Here is a 23,462-nt window from a genome sequence, read left to right as displayed (position 1 = left end):
GTTGAAATCCTGTCTTTGTTCGAAGCCTTCCTGAAGAGCTTTGCATGCCACGACTCACACAGTCACCCATGCTTTGCAAGCCAAGCCCAGGAGCCTCCCTCGGAAAGAGGAACATTTGAAACGCATGGAGAGACATTTGCCACTCTGAACACTCGTCTTCGCTGTCAAAGCAGAAACATGTGCACAATGACGGGCGAAGGTAGAGGCAATTTCTCCACATGCACACAAATGCAAACAATGGAAAATATATATATCTTTAGTTGCTGCTACAATACAAAACTGTGATTGGTTCCATCCTTTGTTATGAATACACTTTTTCCCATCAGCTGTATCACTGCAAAGACACGGGCCCTGCTAAATTAAATCCAGCCTGTTGAGAATAAAGCTATTTTTACCAGCATCATGAGACTGAGAGTCAATCCGAGCTGCCTACAAAGAGAAGAGGCAATCTTGGTTCTGAATGGGTCTGAACGCTCAATCAGCAATACACTGCACTCCAAAGGAAACAAGGCAACCACTTCAATCCTGACATTGATTTCTTTCTCTCTCCCCTCAAACATTGTCTTTGTGATCACAGACAGTCAAATAACTCCACAGATACTCACGGAAATGAGTGTCTATGATATTTCGCTGGGCTAAAACTCTCGCTGCTATCGATGCACTTACATTTTTCTCATGAATTGCAGATTGGGATGCATAGCTCGGGCTCAGCTTCAGCCTCAATACGGATATCAAAAGCTCTAATGACCTGGCACAGTTAAACCAATGTAATATTGCATCAAACCACAAGAGGGGGAGGCACCACCGACTCTATTCCCAATAGCTGAACATCAGAGGAGGATGACAGGCTAAATGTGAAATGCACCAGAAGAATGGCCTCGCAAAGCTGCGTCGTCGTCTCATCCAAAAGGGAATTTGCAGCGGGTTTCATAAAAAGGGACGCACCGGACAAATTACATGCAGAGACACCGGAGAACAGAGTTACAAATCAACGCAGGCCTGTCTCAGCCTGTTTTGATAACAGCTATAAACCCCAGGGGCTGCCATGATATGCTCCACTGGCTGCAATCTATTATATAAATATGCTAAAAATTCTACATGCATGTCCACTATCTGCCCAAATCTCCATTTTGAAGCAGTAATTTAGATTTGTATCACAAGCTGGGAAATAAAAGAGGGGCGAGGAGGAGGACGTGCAGTGCCTTCACTTGACCAGTAGGTGGAAATACATGCATATTAAGTGGCTGAGTCGGTGCCAAAGAGCTTTTACTGCAGTGCCAGGAGCAGGAAGAGGAACCTTTAATGTTTGAAGGCAAACATACTTTCGATTACAAACAATATCAATTATTGAACACAGGCACTGACTTTAGAATGATATCATGTTTGCGCTCTAGGAACACACCGGATGCATTGGCTGTGCCTCTGAAAACACCACAGTGCCGTTTCTGTTCAACATGACTCAGGGGGTTTGCTGTACGATTGGGTTAACCGTCTCATTTATTTAGTAAGGGGCATGAAATTAATCTTCACGTTCAAGAAAAACATATCTCGTCTCACGAGCTCGGCGTCGTCCACATCACACCATCCTCCTCACCGGTAGATTCAGTTTGTTCAGTTGCCATGGAAATGTAAATGTTCAAAGTTTCCATGACGTAAGCACCTGTGAGCTCTATATTCTCTCTCTTACATTCTCCCTCTTTACTTTACCATTTATGTGCGAGTATGTGCTTTTGGTTTTTGTTTCTTCTATTGGTCGTACAAGTAGCTCCTTTGTTCCCGTCCGCTCCTACATCTGCTATGCCTCCAATGACTAAAATGTGTCTTTGGTCACATTTCGAGGTGGATAAATGTCTAATAGAACGGTGATAGACACTTGTCAAGTACAAACCGTCCTGCGGTGGTGTGAAAAAAAAAAATCTATTATTGACTCCCACTGCTCTATGAGCTTAGCGCTTGAGCGTATCTCCACGGTGAAATCACTGGAGTCCACAGAGGATTACGTTCCAGGTTGGCTGCAGGTCGATCTGCTTGTGACCATTTGCACTGATGCAGTATCTACTCCTGTAGAGAAGGAGGCGGCGGGGAGATGTTATCTTGAATCACATTTTGTTTGACATTTGTTTTTTTTTTGTTGGTATCTTACAAAGCTGACAGTTGGGCAGTTGCAGATGAACAAGATGTTATCCTCTTGTTCACAAGATTCAAGTGTCTGTTAGCGTGTGGTCGGCACGGCTGTATTTAAAAACCAATCAGATGAACTCACTTGACCAGCAGCTCCATCTGCATCAGCACCTATTCAAATTATTCATCGCATTTTATAGCTAGTGGGGGGAAATAAAATGCAGAGCCCCCTGGTTGATTGGAACGACTGTGTCGGAGCCTGTGTATTACTCATAAATATAGCAATAAAGTATAGATCAACAAAGGGGCGGGCTGGGTGGAGGGTGGGGGCATGTCATGGAGTTATTTGCAGACCTGCAGGCATGTGTGCTGCATACTGATAGCGCTGAAAACCCCACAGACACACAGTATGAATCCCCCAGATGCTACACCGAGGTGAGAGCGTTGGCTGCGGAGACGGTGGGGCCCTGATTCACGGAGCCCACCGGGGCCAATCGGAATCAATACAGCTCACAGCTTTCTTTGAAATAAGCCCTTTTAATTTTTGTTTATTTCTGGAAAGCTGACTGATTGATTGCACTTTCCACAACCACTAAAAGATCTGCTTTGGATAAAATGCATGGATATCGAGTGAAAAACACTTTGATGACTGTCAGGGAAGAAAAAAAACACATTCGCACCCTCCCCTGAAGCCTGAAGAATCTAGTAATTATGCCATTAAAAACTCAAAATGACATAAAAAAGAATAGCAATAAGAATGTGGCAGTTCAATCAGGCTGGGTTGGGCACTCCACATGAAACAACCACGGACGTGGCAGGAAGACAAATGGGCTTTTTGTACTTTGATTGAAGTTGCAAGAAAAGGCTATTTAAAAAAATCCGTTACCAAAAGTTGCACGCGCTACTCTGCAATCCAAGTGATGGATCCAGCAAATTTGGCAAACACATTGATAGGTATAGTTTTTTTTAGACACACGGAGGAGACAATCAGTCACTGCTTGGTGCTCCGACGGTTGTTCAGCAGCCAGGACATTAAAAGGAGCCCAGACGGGAGCCATAATGATGAATAGATGCTCGCTCAGAAGCTGTGATTAAGGAAGAGTATATCAAAGTTCTCCATCAGTCGGCGTATTGACACAGATGTCATTACAGAGTGGTGTCACAAAGAGTCAAGCGAAGGTTAAATAACACATATGCATATTTAAACATCTTACACTACGGATAATGTGCCGTGGCCGGCTGTAAATGTGGGCTTTGTTCTTGCAGAAAAGGCTATTTTTTCTTTCCCATTTGCTACAGACAGTTTTTTTTTTTTTTATCTTGTCCATGATCTCCGAACTTTAACCTTTTCCTATTAATGTAACCATGACAACGAAGCTTTCTCAAACCTAACCAAGTTGTTTCTGGACAGAAACCCAACTAAATCTCAACCATAGCATAATCTTGTAAATTCTTTTAACTAATTTTTAAAATTCAATTGTTATTTGTATTCTATTTGTTTAGTTTTTTTGTTTTGTTTTTGTCTATGATTAATGTGACGATGTGTTGAAACTTTACGTGCTGCCATTCTTTGCCAGGGATCTCTTACAAAAGAGATCTTGGATCTCAATGGGACAAACTGGTTAAATAAAGGTTATAATAATAATAAAAAATTTGCTTTGAATAAATAATGATTCAATCAGATTTCTTAACACATTTCTTGTGTTTGATTTTTCTCTGAACTGTTTTCCCTGATATATAGTTTCACCTCTGGATGCTCAGTTTTGAAAGGCAAAGACAAATTATGTTTCCCTGGACTGGAACTGGATGCTGCTGGTCCTGGTTCAGTATTAATTCTCAAACACATCTTAGTCTGATGATCTTACAGTTCAGTTTGGCGACTGGTTCTCTTGGTTTTCTTTGTTCACTAAAGTCTCTCGGCTGGTAATGAGATTGGTGGTACACACAAATAATAGAACTTATTATTTCTAAAGATCTCAAGGTTTTTCTTATCTTTAGAAAACCAAATTAATCCCCCTTGACTCAAATAAACCAAAAATAAAACGAGTAAACAAAGAATGGTTCCAAATTAGTTTGCTTTGGATGTTCCTTTAAAGTTGTCAGTCAATTATTTAAAAAGAAGAGGAGAAGAACAAAATTGAATCCTGCTGAGTTAGGCTTCCCTGGGTTCTGTTCCTAATCGGCCTCCTTGTATTGATGCGATATCGCAGAGTCAGGATGAAAGGATCCACGAGCAGCAACGACCATCCCAATAACAGACGAAGCAGCTCCACGTTGTCAACAGGAGGAAATTAAAGAAAAAGAATCCACTAATCTGGAAAGAAGTAGAGAAAAACGGTCTCTCGCAGTTTAACAGGGAAGTTAGTGAGAAGCATGAAAACTTTCCAAATGACCTCGGCCATTCTCGGATACAAGCGAGATGTAGCGCACGCTGGAAACCTGTGGCCTGTGTGCTTTATGATCTCACTTCTGGATGCTCATGGGGTCTAAATGATTTTGTCTGACTGTTTTATCGTACAGTAAACGCACCAAACTACCCCCCTTTGAACAGCTACCGCAGCGCAAACAGCCGTGAAGGCCTTCCCCTCATTCGCTCAGTCGTATGAAGCTGGAGGTTCTACTTCTAAATCAGACCACATTTTGCACTTGATGACTCAAACACACAGACCAGCGAGGTCAAAACAATTCCACCGTCACAGCTGGAAATAATTCTAGGAATGCACATTATCCATAAATATGTAACTCAGCCTTCCATTTAATTTGATTCACTCTCTTTACATTCTCATCTGAACATCCTTCGCACTGAACTCCTCGATTCGTGTCAGGATTCAAGTTAGAAAATCAACACAAAGCCAAAGAAATTGGAACCAAATTGCTTTTCGGATGCTTTTAAAAAAAAAGAAAACGATTTGGCTTTTCCTTTTCTTCTTGGAGACTTTGCCAGTCGAGACTATTCAAAGCTCCTCCGAGTTGTCTGAGGGCGACAACAACTCCTGCACTATAAGTGACCATTTAATGCAAACATTTCAAATGTATGCTATTATTGAAAGGGAGCGTATAGACCTATGTTTGACTCCTTTATAATAATAATACATTTATTTATAAAGACACTTTACAAGGGTGAAACAACAACATCAATATAAAACAATTAACAATTATTATAGCAGGAAAAGCACAGGTGAAACAAATGTCTTCAGCTACGACTCGTTGAGTGTTGGAACGCACTCATTTTTAATTTTGCTAATAACACTCGTGTTTTTCCTGCTGTGACGAGCCTAAGTGCTCGTATGTGTTTTTGCTTTGTCCGTCAAAGCACTTAGTAAACTTCTCTTTTTAAGAGGGAACTATAGCCTACAAGCTGAAGTGTCTGCAGTGAGAAAAGCCTTCAAACTGGAATAATTTGTGTGCAAAGTCAAAGCATGACTTACTGAAAGCGTGGCTGACTTTAGACTAAAAGAAGACTTTCTTGGGCTAAAACAAACAAACATTAAAGGGCCTGATAAGGAAACAATATTCATGGTGATACAATAGAGACTGTCCCTCTACTCATTCAGAGCTTATCCAGCCATCATTGAAATGACCGACGGCTGAATTCCAGTCGGCAGATTCGTTGTCGGGGTCCCGGTATTGTGCGTGCTCACGGTCACACTGTCATGACTTACTGAGACACTTGAATGGAGCCTTTGTTCGTGTTATTATTATTACTCTGGTGCTTTTCCGTTGAGACGAGTCAAAATATCAGCGATGGAAAAGGCCTACAGGGTCAAACGCTGCACCGGGATCAAGCATGAGGAGCTGAAGAACGCCAACCACAATCAGGACGCTGAAACTGAAGCATCGTTCAAAAAAAAAGAGTATCCCATATTAGACAGGAAATCTGACAAATTGCATTATGGCATGGAAACAGGTAGAGAGGCGTTCTTCAAGAAGAAGTGGAGAGCTTTCAAGGTTGTGACGGTTGTGAAATAATGGAACAAATGAAAGGTCAATGGGAAAATCACTTCAGTAGTAAAACCACACAAGTAGTAATTATCGACTCTCTCGTCGTTTTGATGTACAAAAGAAATAAAGGCAGAGGGCGAGAGAGAGGAGGATGAGCAACATGAAGTACGGGGGTTTATGAACGTATTCTAAAACACTACATTAACAATATCACTGATGTGAGATATCGGCAACATCGTAAACCATAAACCCTTAGCGAGAAACAGCCATATAGCCAATTGGAAACACATTTTCTGGAGTTTGTGTTTGACGGATGCTGAGTGGGCACAAATATTATTTGACCTCTCGGAGTTCAGTTCAATGTTTTAAGAAAACAAAAACAGGCTGCTTCAGTTTCTTACCGCAGTCCAAAGCCGTGCAGGTGAGGTAAAGTTGATGACTCATTGTCCGTGGATGTGACTGTGGCGTCAGACGAGGAGCCCCAGTGCATGCTGGTCGATCGAACTGGACAAAATCAACATACATATTACCCATCAATCATCACTGCATATATGACAAAAATACTAAAGCAAATCACAAATTATTCCTTCATTCGTTTATGTATTTATGTATAGTGTTTATATGATTTATGCAGGCTGCTGCTGCTGCGGTTCCAGTCCGAAAGTTTCCAGAAAGGAAATCACAAAACTTGTTGCATCCCTTTTTCATCAAATCGACCACACAAAATGTCTGTTTACAGATTCAACCATCATCGCACAACATGACTACTGTCCCATAATCCAGCTTTAAAAATTAGAATTACCCAGAAAATGTGCATTTTCTACTTCACATTGTGTTTGTTGTCAAAAGTGAGGGTCTATCAGCTCTTTGATCGGGGAACGGTCAGGCGTTTCCCATCATGCCTTGGGTCTTGCAGTTGGTGGAGAGTGACTGCGACGTCTGGCTTCCCCAAAAAAAACTGATCTTGTTATACGGTCGGCCACGTGTGCCACTAGCTGCACTTTTCTATCGACACCCCTGGATGTGAGCGTGAACCCTCTCCTCCTCTTCATGTGTCAGTCCTGTGATTGACTGGCGACCCCCCACGACCCTCAGGGATCCAGATACTGGATGATTAATAACAAATAAACGATAGATAATGATGGTGCAAATGTTAACTTAGTGTACAGTCATTTCTGTCCCCTTTAGGAATCATTACGAGTGTTTTCCTATCAGGGAATACATAGACTCATACATCTGATAAGGTTCTTAAAACAAATGAAAGAAAATGAATCATCTGATGTGTCACTGATAACAGCCCAAAAGGCGGCGGTGGTTTGTTGATCATTTGACTGCAGACTCACCCCCCCTGCAAAATATAACAAGACAGGCCTTTAGCTGTTATATAGCAGCAAGCAAGGTTGACTGCTTTACACGACTGTTGACTCAAAGAAGACGTGTTTTTCATTTCCATATTGTGCAGAATAAAAACGCATCGCTTTCTCTTCAGCTTGACTCAACGTTTTCCCAGAAGAAAGAACATATACCATGAAGATGACGCGACTAAAGGCAAATTCCTTTGCAATGTCTTCCCAGACCACAATAACGTATGTCCCCGTTGCTCGTATTGTAATCAGAAAGACGTCTAAAAATATCCGATATGTTCACATAAAAGTCGAGACGTTCTGAGAATTGCCCAGACGGACCGATTTTTCATCAATCATTATTGAGTTAATTGATTATCGCCTCACAGTGAGAGCTCTGTGCATTCCTTCACCCTTTTGAAAAGCATAACACAACAAACAAGATCACATCCGTCTGATGCCAAGTCTGAGCACAGAAGCAAGCAGAAACACCCTCAACCTCCAGAAATCTGGGTTCTTATGAAGCAGACTCACATGTCAATATTTTCAATATTTCTAAGGTCTTACTTATCTGTAACAGAACATAATGTTAGGATTACTTCAATTATTTTTAAGAATTTTATCATTAATATAAAATCATATAAAATGGATATTATTCATTCAATTGATATGATTAAATTAATTCTCAGAAGAAGAAAAAACAAGCCTCTCGTGAAGTGAGGTATTCGTAACATTGGAGTAAGATGTGTGGTTTCTTTACAAAGGGTTGGATTCACCACATAGTGTGAATTCATTTCACTGGATCCCCCGAAGGAGCTGCAGAAGGAGATCATATGATTGTCTAAAGATCGGCCTCAAGATCTGTGTCATCCAGCAGTCAGGGGAGAGTGAAAAACAAGCCGGGCCGGACCGCCGCTGTGGTCAGACCCGTCCCGGGGGAGAGCTTGTCAGAGGCAATTTTTTGATTCCACCAAGCATTAATTAATTTAACTTGAGTTGCATAACTCCACAATCCGATAAACATATAAATAAGACTGGATGTAGAGGATGAAGGGTTCGTTTTGACAAGGCTGTCCTGCCGGGAGTGACCCTTAATCCGATCGACCCGTCTAATCAGAGGAAGCTGCACATTAAAACGACGGCTTGCGTGGGAAGGCACATTCAGCAGGATGTTATTTCTGTACGTGGCAGAAGAAAAACAACCTCAAAGCCGCGGTGTTGTTGAGGACTTTCGTCAGTCACAAGGATTAGATTTCTTTTTTTATTTCGCGTTTTTTCCTTTCCCATGGGTGAGATCATAGTTCTTTTTCAGGTTTAATCTGAGAGAAATCTGAGCACAAAGCCAGCTCGGTTAAAAAAAAGTGCATGTTGTGCATTCGGAGGGCTAAATATTCTGGTTTACACAAGAAACGCAAACCCACATCGGCATTCACAGCCAGAGGAGATATGTAAATGAGGCTGCACACACCAATGGGAATCCCCCAAATGCCACTGAAGAAACTGAACTCTGGCTCGACCTTTCCCCCCCATTATGTTCACCATCACATGCCCGAACCCTGTTCTCCTGTCAGTCAACCCGTAAGTGTTAAACGTTACGCCAGGTTTTGACCAGAGCATGCAATCATCATTAGCAAAGACTCATTTTTTGAGATGTTTTTGTCCGATCTTGACAAAAAAAAAATCATATGACATCTAAAAAGGCATGTGATGCCATTAACTAGGAACCAGATAGTGAAGGCTACTGTCTCCTTTTTTTTTTTTTTTTTTTTTTTTGTTACTTCATGTTTTCTCTCCCCGCTCATGTTTTGTCATCAACGGACTCTTTTAGAGTGTCTCGGTTGAACGCGCAGCACAGACAAAGTGTTTATTCGTGACCCCAAATTGACTGCATCGGAACAAGAAATAACACTTATGTCTATAAAAACAATAAATCAGACAGTCGTTATGTCCCTTCCTATGATGCGTACATGCGAATGCGGCAGCTGGCATTTCTGCTCACATTTGACCCTAATTCAATAAGAGGCCTCGGGCATACCGGCGCATTGATTCAATTAAAGACGGGCCTCGAAAAAAGTGACTTAGATGCGGAGCTGTGTCCACATTTTACAAGTCATTTGCAGGCAGCACTGTTTCATGTTTGCCCCCGTGTCTGCAGGACAGGATGTTCTCAGGTCAGTGTCCCTTTGCAACTGATCAGTATTAGTCTGCCAATCAAAACAGAGATCTTCAACAGGGGGTCCGGGACCCCTAGGGGGGTCGCAGAGTTACAGAAGGAGGTCCACGAAAAAAATGTTCTTCCAAAAATACATCTTAACACGAATACAACCTGTAATAAGCAAATATAAATCTTGTGTTGAAATTGTAGAAATGCCAATATAAACTTAAAATTTTCTGTAAATATATGAATCTGTCAATTAGTCAATTTAGTGGCTTAGCATTGTATGCATACATCATTACAAAGTACCTTTATACATGGCACTATGGGCTTCACTACACATTATTATCGGCCGGTTTAATAAAGCAACACAAGCTTATATGATATGTAATAGGGGGTCCCTCCATTGTGTCACTATCAGCCAGGGGGTAAACGTTGACCTCTGTATTATAAAGGTGACTGATTGGATGCTGAGTCAGATAAACGGTGTATTCTCCTCCTGTAGACGTACAGCTCTCTATAAGTACACATGAATGATGTGAGTCAAGTGAAAAACACTTATTCTGTTATCCCGTCACCCTTGAAGTGACACATCCAACACACACACACACACACACACGGGTGTCGCCGTGGTTACCTTGTTTTCATGCACTCTTGACACCCAGCGACAAAGCATCGCCTTTACCATGAAAACACCTTCAGCTAAACGCCACACAGACAGAACCGGTCCACTGCATAATGCATGAAGCTGCCCTTTCCCTCTCTACCTGAGCAACAGCGGCTTCATTCTCTCGCTCAAGACCGAATGATGAAATCAGGCCATACTCTTTAATCCTGTCGAATAACTTCAGGCAAGGCAATAAGGCAATTCGCTCCACGACGACGGGAGCTCATCAGGACTACGGGGAGAAACGCGAGAGGAGGAGGATGTTCAGCTGCCGCATGCGGCGGCTTCACAGTAAGACGAGCATTTTGACATTTTGAAATCATCGCTTTTTTCTTTTTTCCCCTCCGTGCTTCATTAAATCAACGTTGGATTAGACTTAGAGGAAACGCAGGCAGCGCCTTTGCAGTCCCTGTGGGGAAATTGGATTCTGATCATTTAAAGAATAGCTTGACATTTTGGGAAATAAACACAGGCACTTTCTGGCTGACGGGTAGATTTCAAGTTGGATCCCACTCATGCATCCATTCAGTAAATAGTTATGACAGAAGATGGTTTGCTTAGTTTACTGGAAACTGGTTACTGGTTGGTTACTGGTGCCTGTAAGAAATCCTGTTCAGGGTCTGGAGGGGGGTCTGGATTCCCAGCTGACATTGGGGTGAAGGTGGGGTCCATCCTGGACAACCATTTACAATCACATCAGAGTCATCAATTAACCCAACATGCAAGTCTTTGGACTGTGGGAGAACCCGGAGAACCCGGAGAGAACCCACGCTGAGACACAGGGAAGAACATGCAAACCGAACCTGGGTTCGAACCCCGGCCCCTAGTTAACCACCACACCACCGTGCAGCACACACACAATAACCGTGTTTTCCATTGCCTGTCTATCCCTTTGAATAATCCATGTTTTGGGGAATGAGAGTCGAGGGACATTTTCAAACCAGGAGTGCTGTTGTTACTAAGCGTCCACCTCCGGGGCTGAGAAGTGAAGCCAAGGCAGAAGAGTTTCAAAAGTTTATTAAAAAAAACAAAAAGAAAGTGCAGGGAAAGCTGGGAGGCGGGGTGAAAGGACAAAACAATAGTTCACCTGACCTTTGACCCCCAGTCAAACTTTTATTGCGCTTCATCCACCACGGAGCAACATTCATAGGAAGGGAACGAATGATGCGTCGATATCACAGTCTTTGATTATTACACAGAAAAAGAGGCATTTATGTGGAAATCATTTCTTCCAAGAATCCCATAATTCATATTTTAACCAAGATGTGACAAACAGTTCTCCGAAGAAGAATAACTGATGTCTTTTGAGTCAATCAGTGACTCCGACAGCTGCTTGTCCAAAAACACTAAAAGATGCCTTTTAAAAACGATTTAATACTGCAGAACCACGTTCACTATAGACTGCACGGCCTTTTGAAAGAAACATGAAGGTAAATTCACTGCTAATTGGAGTTAATTAAAGCTCCAAAGGAAGCCGGGGGTTTCACATCACAACAGTGCTGTTTGTCACATGGACGGGACATGGCATACTTGGCCAGTGAACGAGCCAGACACGTCGTAACTGACAGGAACAACCCGCGCATTCATGTTGCCAACACGCACAGAGACGTTAACGGAGCGGCGGAGATCAATTCGCTGCTTTGTGATAAAATCATCATCACACAGAATAAAGCTAGTATTCGCTCTCCACGTGCTCGTCACTTGAACGGTTGAATGTTTGTGACACCCGTTGTGTCTGTGTCTTTTCCGCCAGACGCCACTGAACCGTCGGCTTGGTGTGATCTGTTCCAGCTCTTTACGAGCGGCCTTGAGCCAACGCCGTGTACACATCATCTCATTAATGAGGACCACTATATTGCAGGTGGTTACAATTAATGAGTACAGGACTGGACTGTCGAGAAGGAACAAACCCATTATTAAGGTGCCTGGAAAAAGTCAATTTTCCAACTGGTGTTTATTATTATCGATTAAAACCTACTTTATGTTTGATTTATTGACCATAAATGTTGAAACACCTTAAAAGCAGTCATGTATTTTTTCTACTGAGTGCTCTTTTTGTGCAGTCTTGCTTCACATTCACACAGGTGCACACCGGCACACCGAGGAGCTGACCGGGGCCAACGCCGTCCTCCACCGGTGGCCAGCGAGCAGATGGGAGGTGTGACCCTACTAACCCCATCTTGCACGGCAGTGGTCAGTTGCTGAAGGAGAGAGAAAGACCTCTGGAGATTCGTAGCACAAGCCCAGCTCATGAAGCCATGGTTAACTGCAGAAGAGCTTTGTCTTTGCAGAAGCACGTTGCACAAAACGGCATTTGAATGGCTGGTATACGTGTCAGGATTTAATTGGATGTGCAGGCAGAAGGGGAATGAGCTTACCGGCAGTCAGATACAGATCCAGGTCCAGATCCAGGAGCAGAGTCGGGTTCAGGTTGTTAGAAATCCAGAATTCAATGGTAACTGGTCTGGTGTTTGGAGTGAGTGACTGATGAGGAAAGTGAGAACAGGTGAGCAGGAAGTGAGGAAGTGTGGTGAAAAAAGCACGAGGCCATCTGGTGGACAGGTAAGGACACCTCCTAAAAAATGACTAACAGATCTGGAGAACTGCATTTTTACTGCAAGAAGAAGAAGAGTAAAAGGTTGAAATAAAAAACATGAACAAATATAAATCTATTTCAGTACACATCTGCAAGAGTTTTAACGAGACAAAGGAAATATTACCATATAACACTGAGGTCACCACACTGGCTTCCACTAAATTTTACTATTGATTAAAAAACAAATGCTTGTTTTTCAGGCACCCAGATATCTTAATCATTAGTTTTTATTTTATTCTTTTTAAACTGGTTTTACCCTATGCCTGTCCTTTTTTTATTTTATTCTTTTTAAACTGGTTTTACCCTATGCCTGTCCTTTTTTTATTTTATTCTTTTGCTTTTAATTCACTTGTCGTAGAAATTCTAACTGGGTTGTTGCTGATCTTGGAAAAACATCTTGATCTTGATTACTTTTAATTGCTATTCGTCTTTCTTTAAAGTTTCGATTCACGTGCATGATTTATGTGTCTGTTTTAATTACTTATGTCTAGACTTTTATCTGAACACCATCAGCTGTGGCTGCAGCTTCCGTTGTTGCTCCCGCGTCCTGCAGCACATTGTGCTTCCACCTGGAATGAAATGTGCTGCATAAATAAAGTTTGCTTTGCTTTGGATAAACCTGTTATTAAAAGTGCATCCACAGAGCTGTGAGTCTTTATCGGCTAAATCTTGACTTTTGAATTTATTCGTGATGCAATTGTGCCACATTTCCCAGACAGGTCGGCGGTTGAGGATATAAGCTTTTGATACGTTTGAATCCGACAGTCTGAACGCGGTGTGCACCGGCGAAGGTTTAATCTGTCAACGGGACTTCCAGCCCTCTGCGTCCCTTTGCGGGAGAGTTTTGCATCATTATTCCTCTAGCAGCCGTTGCTATATCTCACGGAGAAGTTAGCAGCAACCTCTCCCCGGGTGAACGCGGCACGCGGCTCGGCTGTCATTGATCCTGACTTTCAAACAGAAAACCAAACAGGGCTGCTTCGGATATGTATTCACGGCAACACCGTCTGCACTCCCACTAGTGTGATAGGTGATAGGTAAATGGATTATTGGTGTGGAGAAACGCTGATAGAATCTATGCTTCATTGGGAGCGATCTATCAGCAATCAAATGTTGACCTGATGGTGGCGCTAGATGGCAAGTCATTCGGCGGTACCGAATAAAAGTCAACATTCTGCACAAAATCGTGAATGTCCACAAAAAATAAATCTCTTTTGTCTAGTCGATGTTGAGAAAACTTTCCAATGACCTTCCAGTGGAGCTACAGGAGGATTTATCCTGAGGGGATGTACCGAGCTGTTGAGAATAACCATGCAACACTTCATAAATAACCTACATGCAAAAAAATAAATGGATTTGCCCTCGTGTCAAGCTTTGGCTCAAGAACACTTTAGTAGAGTCTGTATTTAAAAGATTTATTCCACTCCTGAATCCTCGAAAAACGTGATTTCTTTATTCATCAAGATACAATCTTGAAACGCTTGATGACTGTTGTGTCTATCACATGAAAATAGTTTGTACCAGCTGATCGAAATGGAAAGAGATCAAAATGATCCAATATAAATTATTAATGTGAATTATAGTCGGAGGCGGTTCTTTGCTGTCAGAAACTGACAGTTGGGTTTTAAAAAGCTCATTGAAGCAGGGCTGTCTGCCATGTGAAGCCAGCTGGGGGAGAAAATCACACGTGTGCTCAGATCCCAGCAGAGCACCTCACAGTGGAGCTGGATCCGAGTCTGGCTCCGTTAGTCCGCTTTCAACCTGATTCCAAATCATGTCAGAACAAAGAGCCAAAGAACATCACACCTTTAGCATTAGAGAGTCACACGGCGCCCTGCTGGGCCGCTGCACGCATCACAAAGTCAGAGAAGTCACAGAAATAATTGAGAATAAATTAATAATGACCTGCAGCTCGAGTACAATTCATACAGGTACCTTTACTTGTAAAAGCAGTGCTTCATACAGGTATATGTACAAGTAAAAGTAGTGAGGTTCCTCTACTAGTAAAAGTAGTGCTTCATACTGGTACATATACTAGTAAAAGTAGTGCTTCATACAGGTACCTATACTAGTAAAAGTAGTGCTTCATACAGGTACCTCTACTAGTAAAAGTAGTGCTTCATACAGGTACCTCTACTTGTAAAAGTAGTGCTTCATACAGGTACCTCTACTTGTAAAAGTAGTGCTTCATACAGGTACCTCTACTAGTAAAAGTAGTGCTTCATACAGGTACCTCTACTAGTAAAAGTAGTGCTTCATACAGGTACCTCTACTTGTAAAAGTAGTGCTTCATACAGGTACCTCTACTAGTAAAAGTAGTGCTTCATACAGGTACCTATACTAGTAAAAGTAGTGCTTCATACAGGTACCTCTACTAGTAAAAGTAGTGCTTCATACAGGTACCTATACTAGTAAAAGTAGTGCTTCATACAGGTACCTATACTAGTAAAAGTAGTGCTTCATACAGGTACCTCTACTAGTAAAAGTAGTGCTTCATACAGGTACCTATACTAGTAAAAGCAGTGCTTCATACAGGTATATGTACAAGTAAAAGTAGTGAGGTTCCTCTACTAGTAAAAGTAGTGCTTCATACAGGTATATGTACAAGTAAAAGTAGTGAGGTTCCTCTACTAGTAAAAGTAGTGCTTCATACAGGTATATGTACAAGTAAAAGTAGTGAGGTACCTCTACTAGTAAAAGTAGTGCTTCATACTGGTACATATACTAGTAAAAGTAGTGCTTCATACAGGTACCTATACTAGTAAAAGTAGTGCTTCATACAGGTACCTATACTAGTAAAAGTAGTGCTTCATACAGGTACCTCTACTAGTAAAAGTAGTGCTTCATACAGGTACCTATACTAGTAAAAGCAGTGCTTCATACAGGTATATGTACAAGTAAAAGTAGTGAGGTTCCTCTACTAGTAAAAGTAGTGCTTCATACAGGTATATGTACAAGTAAAAGTAGTGAGGTTCCTCTACTAGTAAAAGTAGTGCTTCATACAGGTATATGTACAAGTAAAAGTAGTGAGGTACCTCTACTAGTAAAAGTAGTGCTTCATACTGGTACATATACTAGTAAAAGTAGTGCTTCATACTGGTACATGTACTAGTAAAAGTAGTGCTTCATACAGGTACCTCTACTAGTAAAAGTAGTGCTTCATACAGGTACCTCTACTAGTAAAAGTAGTGCTTCATACAGGTACCTCTATAGTAAAAGTAGTGCTTCATACAGGTTCCTCTACTAGTAAAAGTAGTGCTTCATACAGGTTCCTCTACTAGTAAAAGTAGTGCTTCATACAGGTTCCTCTACTAGTAAAAGTAGTGCTTCATACAGGTACCTCTATAGTAAAAGTAGTGCTTCATACAGGTTCCTCTACTAGTAAAAGTAGTGCTTCATACAGGTACCTCTATAGTAAAAGTAGTGCTTCATACAGGTACCTCTACTAGTAAAAGTAGTGCTTCATACAGGTTCCTCTACTAGTAAAAGTAGTGCTTCATACAGGTTCCTCTACTAGTAAAAGTAGTGCTTCATACAGGTACCTCTATAGTAAAAGTAGTGCTTCATACAGGTTCCTCTACTAGTAAAAGTAGTGCTTCATACAGGTTCCTCTACTAGTAAAAGTAGTGCTTCATACAGGTTCCTCTACTAGTAAAAGTAGTGCTTCATACAGGTTCCTCTACTAGTAAAAGTAGTGCTTCATACAGGTACCTATACTAGTAAAAGTAGTGCTTCATACAGGTACCTGGACTAGTAAAAGTAGTGCTTCATACAGGTACCTATACTAGTAAAAGTAGTGCTTCATACAGGTACCTCTAGTAGTAAAAGAAGTGCTTCATACAGGTACCTCTAGTAGTAAAAGTAGTGCTTCATACAGGTACCTATACTAGTAAAAGTAGTGCTTCATACAGGTACCTCTACTAGTAAAAGTAGTGCTTCATACAGGTACCTGGACTAGTAAAAGTAGTGCTTCATACAGGTACCTATACTAGTAAAAGTAGTGCTTCATACAGGTACCTCTAGTAGTAAAAGAAGTGCTTCATACAGGTACCTCTAGTAGTAAAAGTAGTGCTTCATACAGGTACCTATACTAGTAAAAGTAGTGCTTCATACAGGTACCTCTAGTAGTAAAAGAAGTGCTTCATACAGGTACCTCTAGTAGTAAAAGTAGTGCTTCATACAGGTACCTATACTAGTAAAAGTAGTGCTTCATACAGGTACCTCTACTAGTAAAAGTAGTGCTTCATACAGGTACCTCTACTAGTAAAAGTAGTGCTTCATACAGTACTTTGCATGAATATTAGTCATTCACACCATCATCCTTCATACAGTAACCTGTACATGAGCTAAATTATTGTCAACGTTGGCAACAAGTCCGTCTTCCTTCCGTGGGTCACTTTGAAGAGTAAGTCTGCCAACGCTGGAGCAGCCATAGATCATCTGCTGCTGAATCAGGCTGTTCACCATCTGGTGGGACCTGAACACATATCTGCCTTTGTAGATCAGCCAATAGAAAGGGACCCGTCTATGAAGTGACCTGCCATTGGCCAGTCTAGTCTAAATCAGGTTTCTCTCAGAGCAATTGAATTATAATATGGTGAAAAGCAACAATATATATTGCCTACCGCAGCTTTAGTATGGCAGTAAGTTCACTCAATCGGGCCAATCAATCAGAGAATACACTGATAACGGTGCGTGGACGCTAAAGGAGCAAGCGTGAGAAATATGTGGGAGTGATGACATCACGGAGCATGAAACCTGTGACCCTGCTACTTCCTGACTACTGACTACTGACCAAAGCAGGACAACCCAACTTCACCCAACTTTCTCCACTATATGACATTATTAAAACCAGGACCTGGTCCAGCCTCATGTGCATGAGAAGAACACAAACTACAAGATTCAAACGGGGCAGCTGCAGGCCCATTTCTGTCAAATTAAAAAAGTAAATGAATACATAAATTACTTTGACTACTACTACTACTATTCATCATTAAAACAATGTAATATGTGCAATGTGTGATAAGCCAGAATCAGCTCAATGTCTTCATGCTGAAACTAATCCGATTTGGGAAACAACAAAAAAAAAAAACAGTTTTAAAAGCTCTTATTTTGAAAACTTCATGCAACAAAGAAACACAATTTAGTGTAAAAGTAACTGGACCACGTGGCCTAATGGTGCAGCTATATATCCTGTAGTTAAAGTGCCCTGGTTTCCTCTCTGGTTTATCTCCATCGAGAAGGCTAACCTTAAATACAGAATTGCTTTAGTGTGTTTTTTTCTATTTTGTTATCATAACGTTTCAACATGAAGGCTTTGTCAGAGATAGCATCTGTGAAAGGACACAAGCATCCTCGCAGGGAGAGAACTTCTGGGGATACGTCCTTAAATTGCGTCACTACATAGTTTTCTCTTCTCGTTATCAAGAAGAAGAAAACAAGCTATCTTTTTTTATTATGATTTATTTTTTTGCTTTTACACTGAGTCAGCCCTCTTTTTCATTTGCTTGTTTTGACATGACACAGTTATTTATCTGTGAAAGGGAGGGAACTAGTGTTCCCCGAGGCGCGCTCTGCGTTTGGTAAAGCGCACAGCGGATGCGCACGGCATATGGTCAAATCAAAGTTTGACTCCGGAGATAAACACTTTCCGGGAACATCGCTGCTCGTGCAGTCAGATTCCATTAGGTCATTTTAAAATCAGATCATCCTCGTTAGGAATCCGCGGACAGAAGAAGAAGAAGAAGAAAGAAAAAAAAGGATACGTGCGCTCTTGGAGAGGATTGCTGCCCAAGTTCGGAGAGCAGACGCCGGCTGGAGAGCGCGCGGTGAGCGCTTCACTCAGAGGACGCCAAGATGAATGACACGGGCATTTTCTGCAACAACACCCAAACAGAGAACTTAACCGACACGTCGTGTCTCAACCAGAAGCCTCCCTCGTACAACCACATCGACATCACCACGTTCATGCACATATTCCCGTCCATTTACGGCATCCTGTGCTCCGTGGGAGTTATAGCCAACGGACTGGTCATCTACGCGGTGAAAGCATGCAAGAAGAGAATGGTCTCGGACATCTACGTGCTCAACTTGGCGATAGCCGACATGCTGTTCCTGCTCGTGATGCCCTTCAACATCCACCAGCTGGTCAGAGACCGGCAGTGGGTCTTCGGAAACTTTATGTGCAAAGCGGTGGTGGTGGTGGACGTCAGCAACCAGTTCACCACAGTGGGGATAGTTACAGTGCTGTGCATTGACCGGTGAGTGTTCAATCCGTACAGATACATGCCATTGCTTGTTTTATAATCCTCTTTAGATGATGGAGAAAACAAATACAGCACGCATACATATCCTTCTTATTCTTAATATGAATAAAAATCAGCACAGTTCACTGAGAATAAAGAGTTATCTCCGGGTTCTCCGGGTTCCTCCCACAGTCCAAAGACATGCAGGATGGAGATAAGTTCATTGATGACTCTAAATTGGCTGTAGGTGTGAATGGTTGACTGTCTCTACATGTGTGATGGACTGGCGACCTGTCCAGGGTGAACCCTGCCTTCGCCCAATGACAGCCGGGATCGGCTCCCCTGAATATAGTCAAAGCTTTATAGACGGTGGATGGTGGTTTTACAGGTGTGATCATTTAGAAAAAATGTAATGAAGACACAATGTTCCCTGCATACATGATGTGTCATATGTATCTGGACATATTTCATTGAGTAATTGCCAAGTAGGCTGATAAACATCTCCATGTGAAGGTCAGTGTAGCAGGAGTTGCTCTCCGAGTCATCCTCACTATAATATACATAATGATGTCTGTAGGGCAGATAGAGCAGCTGATTGTGCCGAAATGATCCTCTACGGGCTCCATAACATTGAATTGAATAGTGGACTTATTGTTATTACAGTTTTATTGTTATCCTTTTATCAATACTGTTTTGTACTATCTAACTTTGATATCACAAACTCTATCGTTTCAAAGAACTTTCATTATTTGTAGAACCTATAAAAACTACATCAAACACAAACTAAACTCCAACAGCTTCAAAACAAGCATTTTGTTAAGAGGAGCTCAAAGTAATGGTAACCTCTCAGAAACATACAATACCACTTCACCCCAGAAATAATACAAAGAAATAACCCATAATCTTGTTGAGTGTATAGTGAACCTTTCACTGGGCTGATTAAACAAGGGGCTGATTGTATTTACTTGGCATCCTGATTCCCTGAGTCTGTGATTACAGCTTTACATTCGACAGCTCTGATGATACCCCTCGGCACCGTGACCCATGCCATCAAAATCAAGTTTATTTGCAGTTATGCACTGAAATGATATTGATGTAACAAATATAAGAATGTAGTCTGAAATAGAGGATCAAGGAGGAAACTGCGAGAATTGCTAAATCAGACAAGTCGGATGCCAGCACACGAGTAATCCACGTGTAGCGAGTAGAAACAAGTCATGTGTTCTACTCATAAAGCTCCTCGTGTAAGTGGTGTTAAAGTGCTTGTTTATTTCCAGCCCATGTCCTAAAGGCTGTCCGTTTTTTTTCTAGCTGACCAGCTCCTCAAACTGAAACACAATCAAAAAGCAAAATCCGAATGTGTTCATTTTCTATACACTGTTAGAAATGACTGTGAAATTTACATAAAAACTATGTAAAATCACTACCAAAAAAAAGTATTGTAAACTCAAAAACATATTTGTACTTGTATAAAGTATTAAACAGAAAGTTTTTGTTATATTTACAACATGTGATTAGAATCAAATTTATCTGTGAAAACTACAAATATTGGTAAGAAAAACTGAGAAATACTGTTAATTTGACATGCAAATATTGTAAAAACTATAGTTTTGGTCAGTTTGTTTGGAAAATTACAAAAGAAAAATGTAAGTCACTTTACAAGTGTATGCTGTACTTTTAACATGATTGATGAAACAATGTAAATTGAGGTAATAAGAATGTTTTCTGACTCTAATCTGTCGTGGCATTCATCGCTACACTGAGGGTGTAACACACTGAGGGTGTAACACACAGAGTGTAACACACTGAGGGTGTAACACACTGAGGGTGTAATACACTGAGGGTGTAACACACTGAGGGTGTAATACACTGAGGATGTAATACACCAAGGAAATATCTCTGACACACTCGATTCCATCAGTTCCTCTTTGTTTTATTTGGAGTGTGAAGCAAAACCAATGTGTGTGTTTCTGACGGCCGTCCTCCCCTCCCTCCCCAGGTACATCGCCATCGTCCACCCGAGCTCCGAGAAGAGGACCATCCAGTGGACCATCGTCATCAACATGCTGGTGTGGCTGGGCAGCTTCCTCCTCACCGTCCCCGTCATGATCTACGCCAAGGTGGTGCGCCGGCAGCACCTGGAGGTGTGCATGATGTACCTGGACGGCCCGGAGGACATGTACTGGTACACGCTCTACCAGTCCATCCTGGGCTTCATCATCCCCCTCATCATCATCAGCACCTTCTACTCCCTCACCCTCTACCACGTCTTCAGCTCCATCCGCCGCCTCAAGCGCAAGCAGTCGGTGTGGGCCAAGCGGGCCACCAAGATGGTGCTGATGGTCATCGCCCTGTTCCTGATCTGCTGGTCGCCCTACCACGTCATCCAGGTGGTCAACCTGACCAACAACACGCCGACCATCGCCTTCGTCTACGCCTACAACATCAGCATCTGCCTCAGCTACTCCCACAGCTGCATCAACCCGCTCATGCTGCTCATCTTCGCCCAGAACTACCGCGAACACCTTTGCTCCAGGAACACGCTGCTCATCTCGCAGCACTCGTCCAAGCTGACGGTGGTCAAACCGGACGGGTCCAGCGTGACCAATGACCCCAACTACCGCTGTACTGTCATCTGACCACAGATGTCTCCTCGACCACATATACATATGTAAATGTCTTGTTGGCCATGCCGAACGCAAGTCGTTTGACGGATAGCGTTGCCTCTGAAGTCATGTTCTGCTGCTTTTTTTCTTCTTTTTTTCAAATAAATAAGTCGGAAATCGATACCAATACGAAAACCTGGGTATGAAGCTTTAAGCAGAAATTTAAAAAAATAAGTATAGCAAAGATTTTCAACATATGCAGTAACGCACTCACTGTCACGTTCATATACACTGTATGACATACTTATTATTATTACTGTATCATCCTTTTGTTATTGTAACTATCACTGTGGTTGTTATTCTAAATATTTATTTATTTATTTTAATAATAATAATTCTTTATTAATATCATCTTTATTTATTTTTTCTCCTCCTTCGACATCTTAGGAATCACACCCACACACTTTCATCTGCTCAGTCATTTACATTACATACACTAATTGTCTTCTCTGCACTTCTCCTCACAAAATAGTCCAGTTTTACTGCAGTGAAGCTTTTATTGAAGAATGGATTTTCTCCCAGATTCATTCTCTGCCGCTCCCACTTAATGTTAAAAAAGAAGAAGGTTTGAGGGAGTCTCAGCGGCGCCAGGGGTGAGGCAGTAGAGTCGTGGCCTCTGTGGGGGGGGGGCTCCTACTGCGGACAGAGCCCAAGGGTGCTAAATTCAGTGTTGCCATAACTTTAATTAAGTTTCATCACTTTCAGTTATAAATATACACACACTCATGCACTTGTGCCCTATAAACCACTCTTAGCAACAATAGCTGCCTTATCTTTTGTTAGTTTATTGGGGGGGGCAAGTCAGTGTCATGCTCCCTCTGTTTCTCCATGTCCATGATGGCATGCGTCTGTCGTAAAGCTTTGTCCTCCGTCTATTATTTGTCTGCCTCTGTCTGTGTTTGTGTGCCATCCCCCGTTGCACCAAAACAAACCAACAAAGGAAAACAGAGAATGAGAAGGAAAAAGAAACAGATGTACGGCTCGGAGGAAGGCGGCGGGAATGCTAAAAAGGAACGTTTGCGAGCCATCACTAGAGGTAACATCGGCGGCGACGTTTCAAAGATGCACGGATGACAAAGGGACGCCGAGGAGCGACTCGGGTGTGAACCTTGTATTCCTTCTGGACCGGGAGCCTTTATTAACCCAGCGGCATGCTGGTTACCGACGTGAGGCTCGTAAGATCCGTCACCGACAAACAAACCGTCTTCATTTTAGCCGGTTTCCCCCGAGGGCTCATAGTGAAATTTAACTCCACTTAACAGCTGTAGGCTGTTATTTGATGGGAGATTTTTATCCCCACACATTTGGATTCCATCTGAATACTTTCTTAAAAAAAAAAGAAAAGCGTTTATGAGTTGTCATCTTTATTTATGATTTCATACTCATGCTTTATGCAAACGGTTATGCAAGCTATTAATTGGAATACATTTTGCAGTTTGAGGGGGTAAAATATGTCGTTGGTGTTAATAACAAATGCTAAAAGGTTTTTCTCTTTCTACTTAAATGTTAACACGTTGTTAATTCATACATTTTGGTCCAGACTGTCTAACAATCTAGTCAGACGTAGTTTTCAACACCTGGCGACCCCAAATGTGTACTTATTAATGGCTCTTTAAATGCAAATAAATGATGAATTAACCATTAGTTACAACCTTTAGACCCTTTAAACACGTTATCCCAATTATTCATGAAGCAATTGTTTGTTAATAGTAGTTTAAAGTAGTCAA

The 23,462-nt window shown here is 41.8% G+C and overlaps 1 protein-coding gene across 1 annotated transcript; it reads left to right on the top strand.

The window, feature by feature from the left end:
* The first annotated feature begins 18,641 nt into the window (after positions 1-18,641).
* On the top strand, positions 18,642-21,737 carry mchr2b (melanin concentrating hormone receptor 2b). Its single transcript, XM_084009802.1, has 2 exons — positions 18,642-19,084; positions 21,069-21,737. The coding sequence occupies exons 1-2, from the start codon at positions 18,681-18,683 to the stop codon at positions 21,706-21,708; spliced, it is 1,044 nt and encodes a 347-aa protein (XP_083865928.1). The 5' UTR covers positions 18,642-18,680; the 3' UTR covers positions 21,709-21,737.
* Positions 21,738-23,462: the final 1,725 nt, after the last annotated feature.

Source organism: Eutrigla gurnardus, assembly GCF_963514095.1.
Source record: "Eutrigla gurnardus genome assembly, chromosome: 5".
In the NCBI taxonomy this organism is placed as follows: domain Eukaryota; kingdom Metazoa; phylum Chordata; class Actinopteri; order Perciformes; family Triglidae; genus Eutrigla; species Eutrigla gurnardus.
This window is presented reverse-complemented; position numbering and strand designations above follow the sequence as displayed.